At 41.0% G+C, this 10,555-nt stretch overlaps 1 protein-coding gene and 1 long non-coding RNA gene across 6 annotated transcripts in view; one reads left to right on the top strand and one right to left on the bottom strand.

Annotated features, from left to right (window-relative positions):
- LOC107080002 (uncharacterized) overlaps positions 1 to 10,555 on the bottom strand; it is a 34,241-nt gene that overhangs the window by 10,045 nt on the left and 13,641 nt on the right. For all 3 annotated transcript variants that reach the window (XR_001480889.2, XR_011182862.1, XR_011182863.1), the window contains one exon: positions 4,927 to 5,199. This is a non-coding gene — a long non-coding RNA (uncharacterized lncRNA). The remainder of the gene's footprint in view (positions 1 to 4,926; positions 5,200 to 10,555) is intronic.
- LOC102693725 (solute carrier family 66 member 2) overlaps positions 1 to 10,555 on the top strand; it is a 49,134-nt gene that overhangs the window by 27,032 nt on the left and 11,547 nt on the right. For all 3 annotated transcript variants that reach the window (XM_015368152.2, XM_015368153.2, XM_015368151.2), the window contains one exon: positions 4,967 to 5,183. In XM_015368152.2, coding sequence (XP_015223638.2) covers positions 4,967 to 5,183 — 217 coding nt within the window. The remainder of the gene's footprint in view (positions 1 to 4,966; positions 5,184 to 10,555) is intronic.

The raw sequence follows: 10,555 nt of genomic DNA, 5'->3' as shown, positions 1-10,555 counted from the left end.
ACAATGAGCAGCTGTGTAATATGTACTGTACGTATATTACATGTATGTATAAAACAAAGGCCACCTATCTGGGCTGTGGTGCATGTAGGGGGTATGGCTTGGTCAACCGGAGTGATTATTCCATCCCATCTGAATCAGGACAAACGGTAATTGTGTTTTGGAATATATTTGAATATGTAGTGATCAGTATGGTAGGGTTGTGCAGTGGTTAGCATTGCTGTCTTGCGGCACTTGGAACACTGGGGCCCTGAGTTCAATTTTGGGACTTGGGTGCTGTTTCCATGGAGCTTGTATGTTCTCCCCATGTTTGAGGTGGTTTCCCCTGGGTGATCTGTTTTTTTCCCCCGTCCAAAGACATGCTGGTAGGTTAACTGGGCTCAGGATAATCGGCCCTAGTGCGAGTGTGTGTCTCCTGCAATGGACTGGCATCCCATCCAGTGTGTATCTGCCTTGCTGCTGTTGCTAGCCAGGATAGGAGTGAAGACCATAGGTTTTATGTGTAACTGGCACTCTTTTTGTTTTCAAAGGGGTGTGGTTCTCAGGTGTTTTCTATAAAGTCTACAGACTAATTGTCTTTCAGTTTTTGTAAGGATATTTCCAACCTAAACAACACAGAAATTCATCTGTCACCTCTCACCTCCTAAATGAGTCCTCAGACTCCCAGGCAAACATGAGCATGGACTTCTGTAGCAAACTGCTATGAACGGACTAAATGGCCGGATTACTTAAGAAAAAATCTATTTCTAAGTAGTACCCTTTTAAGGTTTGCCTGTTTCCTAAAATAGCATTTTCCTGTTCCATGCAGAGCATCAGCTGTAAGGAGATGTTTGATGTCAGTTCCAGTTTTTCTGTTTTGTTTGATGTAAAACTAGATCCAAAGGTTTCACTCGCTCACTCAATTTGTTTTTTCCAGGTATGAATATCAAATACCTACAGTGATAATGTATCTCTTTTTACCCCCTTCTTTCCTTAGTGTAATACATTTCTGGAATAATAAAAAATACTCCAGCAGGATGAGACTTTAACATCAAAGCTTTTACTTCCTTTTTCAAGATAAGTGTTTCTAATTGTTTTATTTAGTCTTCCTTGATTGGATTTGGAAATGAAGAGGGTTCAACGTGTTCTTTAACTGCGGTGCAGCTAGAGTATTTGGAAATCTCTTTCAGTACTATAAAAGGGTCAATTTTATGCCACTGGAACTGTAGTCTGTATACTAAATTCTCAAAGTGATTTTCTGGAAATAAAATGTAAAAGCTCTAATAATAGTCTGTGCTTGTCAAGTTCATTGTGGCACCACTGTCATAAACATTGTTTTCAAAGGGAGTGACAGAATAAAAACAGGCATCCCTCCACGGTCCTTATAAACGTATTTGGAATTGCTAGGGAGCGTACAGTGCTGGTGCCTGGTCTGTTTCCATCACCAAAGGGTTTGAGTCCTCAAAATAGTTGTTAATTTAGAAAAGAAAGATATTTATGGATTGTTCCATGCCACACTGTGGTGTGAATAAGAGTCCATATGACAGGAGGGGTTGAACTGAAATCCCTGTAAAGATATGAGCACACTTTCACCTGGGGAAGGGAAGATGTCACTGTCCTATTCAATTTGGCGCTGTTGCCAGTCTGTTTGCTGCAATCTGTTAATACTGTACCTTCATAGTGACCTATAATGTGAATATTATAGCCAGCTGCATCAATAGTAGATGGACTGCTCTTTCCATCCTGTTCCATTATTGACTTTGTCAATCATTGTCCATGTACTCACCATCACGTCTTTGACATGTTATAGATCTGGTGAGGGGCCATCCAGGCTTTTCTGATACTAAAACAGAGATAAGTTTGTCCCTTTGGACCTTAGAGCCAGTCTTGGCTTATGAAGCATGGCATTTCCTGCAGGTTCCTTGTAACATTTATTTTCAGATATACTGTACCCCAGTTTGTCTATTTCTTTGAGATATGTTTGTGATCCAAAACTAATAACACTCCAAACACACATATTCCAAATCTGTGGAATTGTCTTTAGGTATTTATTTAGTAAATACCTAAGGTAGTGGTAGTGGATTTTCAGGTTGAGGAGAACAAAACCAAGGAGAATTAAAAAGGTGTGTATTATCTCAAAACTCCCACCGGTGCCAGTGAATTTTCCTACATTTACAGACAAGATAACCTTTTTGCTGTTGCTGAAAGGCATGAATACCACATGTCAGCACTCAAAAAGAACAACTAATGTAAAAAATATTGGATTTTATTCTAGAAAAATGAAAAGCCTTTTGGAAAACAACAGAGCCTTTTAAAAGCATCATTCACCTTGTATATCGCTATTGTGAATGTTTTACTACTTTTAAAGGAAATCAATATTGTGGAGGTCAATCTAACACTAACACTCAGTTCGCTAATTTGGATCACTCCTAAAAGGTGTGTAAATTTGTCAGATGCCTGGTAATTAAAAGCATTCATCACATTCCTTTCAGAATCATGTTTAATTTTATTCTTTTACTGTGGATGAATTGAGAAGCACAAGCTTTGTGACAGAGCAGAACTCTATTGAACAGTAATTGACACACTATATTACCAGAGGTCTAGAATATATTTCTGTAGTTTTAGCTTGATGTCTCTGCTAGAGTTTTGTAGCCTGTGATTTTCCTAACACAGTATGTCACTTATATTGTCTTAAAGGTACTCCCACCTACTAAATCAGGATCAATGAAGCACATCACCAGCTTATCAATCAGTCCTGTAATGTGTAAACCGCCTTTCATTAGGATCACCTGAACACACTAAAGAATGTAAACAAATTAGAAACCAAAACCAGCATTTTTTACCATAAACATAAACAATAAATCACTCTTGATTGAAGGTCAAGCGGGGAAAAGCCTTTAGTTAAGTTTTAAAAGAAATAAAGCAGTCTGAAAAGAAAAATGTTAAGGAAGGGTTTTTGCGGTTTTGCTAAAATGGGAGAACCATTTATTCCCCTGCCCAGAGTTCACAGTTCAGTCTTTCATATATACAGTAGGTCAAATTTTAATGAAGTACAGAGAGCAAGCTGCAGGAGAGTAAGCTGGTTACTCTATAACGTGAGCTTAATACACTAATAAATTGCTGGTATAAACAGCTCTTATTTTAAAATTTGTAAAAAAGGAGTGTATTGTATTTATGTATTGTAAGTCAATTTGTTTGCCTTTTTCAGCTAAAATTTCTGCAGAGCCAGCAAATTACACTAATTGGTCTATGGAGCAGGCCTACTACCTGTAAAACAAGACCACAATAATGTAACCTTTTGAGGTTATATCCCTTATATTTTAATTTCAAAGTATAGGTTGACTTTGTTTTCGCACTTTCAATGTTTCAATGTTTTAATTTCCTTAAAAACCTGCAGCTCCATTAAGTCCATAAAGACTAATGGCCTCCTGTGTCCTGAACGTCAGCTGTTAACCAGACGTGGCTCAGCAGTTCAGACAAAACTGTGATTTTCCTAGAGCTCAGCAGTTAATCATGTTCAGACATCAGCCTAAGCTAGAGAGCTTAAGGTAAATCCTTACATCAGAATTTTAGCATTGCAGGGATAATCAGGAGTGTGGATTGCTGTAAATGCTTCAGCTTTTATTATGTACTCTGATGGATCACAAGCAAACACCTTTTCTTCTAGTAATATAGAAGAAAATAGCATTAATAAATTCATAAATGCCCTTACTTCCTTTCTCTTTGGAGTTCTTATAATGCTTAATTTCATGATTTGATAATTGCATGTTTTCAATTAAAATTAATTTAACTCTCCCCCAAACTGATGGCCAAATTAACAGCTCAGTCAAGCCGTATTAATGTTGTATTAACACACTTGGGTATAAGCCCTTTATGTGTTTCCTGACAGCTGGGAATTTTTGAGAGTCAGTGTTCAAGGAGTTTGAAAAGTGCTGAGAAATACAATCCCATCAGTATCTTCCTCCCTTCTCAAATGTTTAGATTCATTTCTGATAATATTTGCATTTTATGAATGAATTAAGTTATTGGATTTGGAGACAGGGAATGAGATAGGAGAGGTTAGTGTCAATTAGAAATTAATAACACCTACTATTAGAAATGATTATAAATATTAATGTTTATTTCTTTAAAGATGTCCAGATACCATTTTGCAGAACATTTTATTAAAGTTTGCACATGGAGCAATATATTCTTTACTTATATTTTATTTTATTGAGCCTTTTGTAAACAAAATCATAGGTATTATGGAAGTTTCTTGTCTATATCAAAGTTTTTATCCAATATAGAAGATTTGACAATTAAAATTATCTTTCACAAAAACACCAATCTTTTGCAAAGGTTAGTATTTGGTGGAATTTGTTTTGCCAGTTTGTTCTCCGAGAAGATTCCTGCTGGGAAAAAAACACTAAACGGCTGTCAGTGATGTTCATCTGCATCTCTTTTAAAACATTTTCAGTCTGAGAATTTAAGTTTTTGAAGGAGCTGGAACAGAGAAAAGTGTGCTTTTTATATTGTTTATAGTCTTTTAAGCCTGCTGCAAGTTATTTTAGATGAATATTATTTGTTGATAAAATTAGAAGAGAATGCACTGCAGTAGCATGGGAGCCACTTCACAGCTCAGTTCTGGGATCCAGTTCTGTGCAGAGTTCGCTTGTTCCCTCTGCATTTGTGTGCATTTGGGTGTTATCCAGCTGTTCAGATACTTCCCCACCTCCAAGAGACACACTGGCTAGGTTAAAAAGTTCCTCTCTATTGTCCCTATGTGCTTGTATATGTTTGGGGGTGTGATGTACTGCTGTGCTGTCTAAGGAGCAGTCCTGCCTTGTATCCTACAGGATCCACGATAGGCTTGCTGACTTCTGGAGTGGTATATTGAACCGGCCACTACTTTCAGACTACGCCTCTGCTGGTAGAAACCCACAGTTCTCACCCCCAGCGCAAGACACTTACTCTGCGACTTGTTCTTTCTTCTTCTGTGCCTGGCGTACAGATCTGGATCTGAGGTACTTCTGGAGCTGGAGCCGCTTTGAGGACTATCTCATGTTCTGCTTCGCGTTCACCGTCCTGTGTGCCTTCGTCACGTTCCTCTTCCTGGACTCGGCCCTGTTCGTGGAGACGCTGGGGCTGGCGGCGGTGCTGACGGAGGCCATGCTGGGGGTCCCCCAGCTGGTCCAGAACTTCCAGAACCGCTCAACCCGGGGCATGAGGTAGGGTCCAGCGGGCCTGCAGGAGGTCCAAGATATCATGGCAGGAGCACGCGAAGTGTCCCCAGGCTTCCCCGGGGGGTCTGGGAAAGCTGGATTCAGACCACAGCGGATGATGGGAAAGCAAAGGGGAGGCGGGGCTACATCACAGGAATTCTGGGTGCTTGCTGGCGAGAACTGGCCATGGTTTACTTTCATGGAGGCAGTCCTCGCCACCGTGCCCTCCTGTGATCGAGCACCATCACAGCCTTGCATTGAAATCTCTCCGAGACTCTATCTGAAGGGATTAACCGAAACACACACACAAAAAAAAGAAAAAAAAGTACGGTGTGCAATATAATATAAGTATCGTATAAAAACCTTACAGGCGGGTCGTGTTGCTTACCCAGACATTTTGGGTTGTGTTAAAGGGTTGTACTAGCAAGCCAGAAAGCAGTAATTATATTTGGGATTATCCATCCCTCCATCCATTTTTTTTAAATCTGCTTATCTAGTGCAGGTTGCAGGGGGAGCTGGAGCCTAACCCAGCAAGCAATGGGCACAAGCTGTCCCGCAGCCCTGTATTAGATTAAGTGGTAAGAAAACGGATGAATGGATAGTGTAATATAATTATATATAATCCATGATTTTGCAAAAGTCTATAGAATTCAACTAGGCAGCAGTGTACAACGGCCGTTGGGGATATGGACTTGTAACTGGAATGCTGTGGGTTCAAATCTCAGGTGACACACTGCTGTTGTACCCTTAAGCCAGATATATCCCACTGAACTGCTCCCGATAAAAACCCCACTTTATTAATGAGTGCAAATAAAATAACAGGTAGGGTTCAGTTGGGATAGGAAAGACATGACTGTCCTATACAATTTGGTGCTGGTGCCAATCGATTATCAGTCTGTTAATATCTTCATATTAAGATGTTTGACATGTGAAGATCACAGCCAGCTCTATTAGTAGTGGTCTGATTGCTATTTGGCTCTGTTCCATTATTGACTTCGTCCAGTTTTATACTAATCGTTATTTGTATAGATGTCTTATGGATTTGACATTGACCATAATATGCAATAAGAAAAGTATATAGACTCTGGGGATCATGGTTAATCAAGGAGAAATACATCACTTATAAAAATAATAAAGTAATTATGGAGCAGTATAAATCTCAGTAATCTTTTATTGCTTGCTAAATACAGTGAGGATAATTTTATTCCCATCTTAAAGCACTCCTTTGTATTCAATATATTGACAAAGGACATTCAATTACTCTGGAGATTTGTCATCAGGGTTATAATGTGTTCACCTGACAGCCTGATCTAGGGCCATCATTCTCCAGCTCCGATACTGTCTCTCAGGGTATGTCCAAATTAACCATTCAGCCCATCACATAAATCATATGAGCTATAAAAATGTGTGATTAAGGCTTCAGCAACAGTCTTTCACCATCTTAACAGTGGACAGGGGCTGGACATGTTAATGAGAGATATGCAGCTGTGACATTGCGAGATATATGACTGACTGATACAGTACATGAGACACCCATGATGTCACTGTCCCCTGAACGAGCCCCAATGAGGATAAAACACCTGGCCCTGGCAGCCCACCTTGTTTTTATAGGTTACGCTGGCCCCTGCTGGACCACTGCGGGGCGTGTCGCGGTTTCAGAGGCCGGTGGCCATGCCTCCACTCTGCCCAGATCACCATGGAGGCAGCAGCTGCAGGGCACCTGGCTGAAGGGAGAGCTCTCCGGGGTATCTGAACCCCACTCTGTCTCTCCGTTGGCGATCCGGCATTGACATTCACATCGCTGCACTCCGGCGCCACCTTCTGGTGACCCGGCAGAGCCCCGGGCCTGGTGTCCTGCTCTCTCGGGGTCCGCGAGTGCAGCGGAGAGGCCGGGACCCCACTGCGGACCTCCTGTCTCCCTCGGCGCCGGTCTCGGGTGTGCCTCACAGGTCCCCCGAGGGCCCGCGCTGGCCTGGTCTGGGCAGGGGATCACCTCCACGAGCACACGCCTTGTTCCGTCGGGACTCTTGGGGTATCCTGCCTGGCCCAGGGTTCGGACCCCTCAGCCCTGCGCTATGCTCTGGGACCAGCACAGCCCTGGGCCCTGGTGGCTCTCCCTATCCTGCACCTGCGTCCCCTGCACTCCTTGCCCGTGTCCCAGGCAATCCCGGGGGACTGTCCTGCTCCAGGAGCCCGGCTGCGGATTTCCCTGGCTGGGGTCTGTCTCGCGTCAGGCTGGCTGTGTGCGGTCCCAGGTGCAGTGAGCGGCACTGTGATGGCCTAGCTCCTGGGTCACTTACATAATTCAGCATCTACCCAGGTTCCCTGGAGGATGGTGCCTGGTCATAACATTATACGCACAAAGAGACAGAATGAGATACAGGTCTCATCTTCTGTAATGTTGTTACTGGATGAGAACTAATTAATATTCATGCCCATCATTCATTTGGACAGATGGGAGGCCTCTTTGCAGTGGACACACAGAAGAGCGCCCTTCGGAATTAGTACTGTACGTCTACTTCTTAATCTGAAGTGACATTCTAGAAAACGCAAGTCCAAGGGATTTCTAATTTTTTACTGAACTGCAGTCATTGCTGTTGCGCCGGTTGCACTGGTCCAGCTCAGCAAAGCACATGGTTGATTTGTCAGGTGCGGTCAGGAATGGGCCTCTACAATATGACTTTATTTGTCCCACCCTTCCTGCCTCTGTAGTCCTGCCCTGAGGGGAGCCTCCTCTTTGATGGAGTGCTTCACTTTTCTTTGCCATCAATCACTGCCAGCTATTTTTGTCAAGTGTTCCCAGGTGGTACGGTTCTGTGCATGGTTTTTTTGTTATACTGACTGATGCAGACAAGTGTCTGAGGCCATCACACGCACATTACTTCTGATTCCACCAAGACATCTGGAGAGAAGGTTAAACGTCTGTGGATTTCATCACTCCCCAACTCTTCTAGTTTGCAGCTCAGGAAAGACTACGGCCTAGACTTCATCGCAGATTAATTACTTCCCAAACTTACTGTTGTATTAAAAAGCTGTTCAGATAATGATCAGTTTGTAGTGATTAAGAGAGTTTCACCTCCCTTTTCTTTGACGAAGAATGAAAGGGTACTGATGAAAGGGAGCTGCCGAACCCATCTTGCTCACTTGGACGCTGGCAGCCTGCAGATGCTCATCCAGCTGTTTCGTGAAGGATCTCAGGGAATCAGCTTTATCAGCGTGGCCAACTCATTTGTTATATACTCATATGACCCTTAGTGTAAAGAAGTGCTTCATGATTTTGATTACCTAATCCCACAGGTATTTCTCAATTGTAATTGCATGATCAGCTTACGATGCCTGAACTAATGTATATAATCAATCTTCACTGTTCCATAGGCTTCTCCTTGCAGTGTGTCTGGAGTGATAAAAGTTTGTCTTTGGGAATGCCTGTTTTTCTTGGCACATTTGTACATTTATGTCTTATCCAGAACTCAAGATTAACTTTAACAATGTAATGGGGAAAAAGGAAAAAAAAAATACAAATTTCTAGACAGTTTCTGTAAAACAGAGAGACTGCAAGAATACCAGTGATATCTCTTTGCATTGTACCCTATCAGGGAAGTGTCCTTTTAAACTTTGAGCTCTCTTTATTGGTATCAAAAATGTAAAATGAAAAAGTTGTAAATATAACTACTAGCTTACAGAGCATGTTCTAAATTGTTATTAATAATGTTACACTTTAAATTATGTATTTTGAAGCCTAATAGTTAAGATTGTTTAGATTTTTTATTCTGAGGCAGATAACTGCTAGCATAAGAATAAATGAATAACTTTATTATGAATGCAGCTGCAAAAAGCCCTGAAGATGCTGGACACTGAATTTATAGCATCTGAATACATTACACGTGACATTTATACATATTACATGGACTGTGTATCTGAATATTTTACATTGCAACTTGTAGTATACACCCTTCAAGGGCCTAAATGTTTATAGGACAACTGTTGGCTATGCAATAAAATCCGTTTACTATAATAATGTAAAATTGCTAGTTTTCTGAAATTATGCTCTTTCATACCTGTACTTCCTTTTGCAAGATATTCTCCTTTAACATTTGCTGTTACTTTCAGAATGTGCAGGGCGAATTGTACTCAGGGGAACAAGAACATTTTCCAAAATGATTCTACTTGTATAAATGCCTGGGGAGCTCTGTGTTTGTTGAATTTTTTTGCTTTGTTTAATGAATTTGCGCTGGTTAAGAAACTGTCTAAAGAGGAGGATTTCTAGCCAATTCCAGAAATGTCTAGAATTTCTAAACTGGTTTTGTTAACTAACCTAGCCGTGGTATTATGACACTCGGCATGATATTGCTGCTAATCCTTAAAAGACTTATCTTCAAACGTATCTGTACGTGCAGATGAATACATTAGAGGCTAAGACTAGACAGCTAGCCGTTATCTAACTAGAGCGCTAATTCCATTCTGAGCTCTTACATGCATCTTTATTTCAAAGTTTACTGGGATCAATTCACTTTTTTCAAAGCGTTCTTTAGCATTCTTAATCAACTGACCTCAAAAAATGCATTCTTTCCAATATTACAACATTCGATCAATGGAAAGAGTATGCTTTTATCTCTATGGATTATGTGCATATGGTTTGGTTATGTGTGCAAGAGAATGCCTGCCCTCTGATGTTTTCTCTTTAATATAGGATGTTGTGGTGTGATTTATAATGTAGAATGGCAAACAATCGGCCCACAGGATCTGTGTGTGCTTTCGGGTTATTCCTTTAATGTATTTTTCTCAACCTTCTGTTTTGATCTAGACTCTAGTCTCTTGCCTCCACCTGTGTACTGTACAGCTTTTAGCATCTAGCATCTAGGAATTCTTCCTAGGCCTGGAAACAGGCACTAGCCTGTGCTCTTGGGAGAGCCCCCATTTAAAGCACAGCAACCCCTGCTGGTTGAAGCCAAATTGGTACAACTGGAATGGATACTTTCTTTCTGATCACCACCCTTGTGAGCAGTTGTCAATATTGGTTACAGTTAGGTTCAGCTATTTTGCTAAAATCTTTCTACTTACCCTCAACCTCCTTTCTGCATTATTTGCCATATACCGTGTGAAATTAAAAGAAAAATAATTTACACCAGACTATAAAATGGTATATATCTTTTGATACTACAGGTAATGTGTCATTGAAAAAAACAAAACTATTTCAATAAGGAAAACATCTTCCGAGTTAGACATCCCAAGCGCAACATCAGATTTAATAAATGTCAGACCTTTTCTTGTAAAACTGTTGATTTAAATTGTCTGCCAAGGAATCTACCAGTGGTTTCATAGACTTAGTCATCCATCAATTATCAGAAAGCTGTCTCACAACCACTGGACACAAGGCA

Source organism: Lepisosteus oculatus, chromosome 20 (assembly GCF_040954835.1).
Source record: "Lepisosteus oculatus isolate fLepOcu1 chromosome 20, fLepOcu1.hap2, whole genome shotgun sequence".
NCBI lineage: Eukaryota > Metazoa > Chordata > Actinopteri > Semionotiformes > Lepisosteidae > Lepisosteus > Lepisosteus oculatus.
Note: the sequence above shows the minus strand (reverse complement) of the source record. Positions and strands in the feature narration are given on the sequence as shown.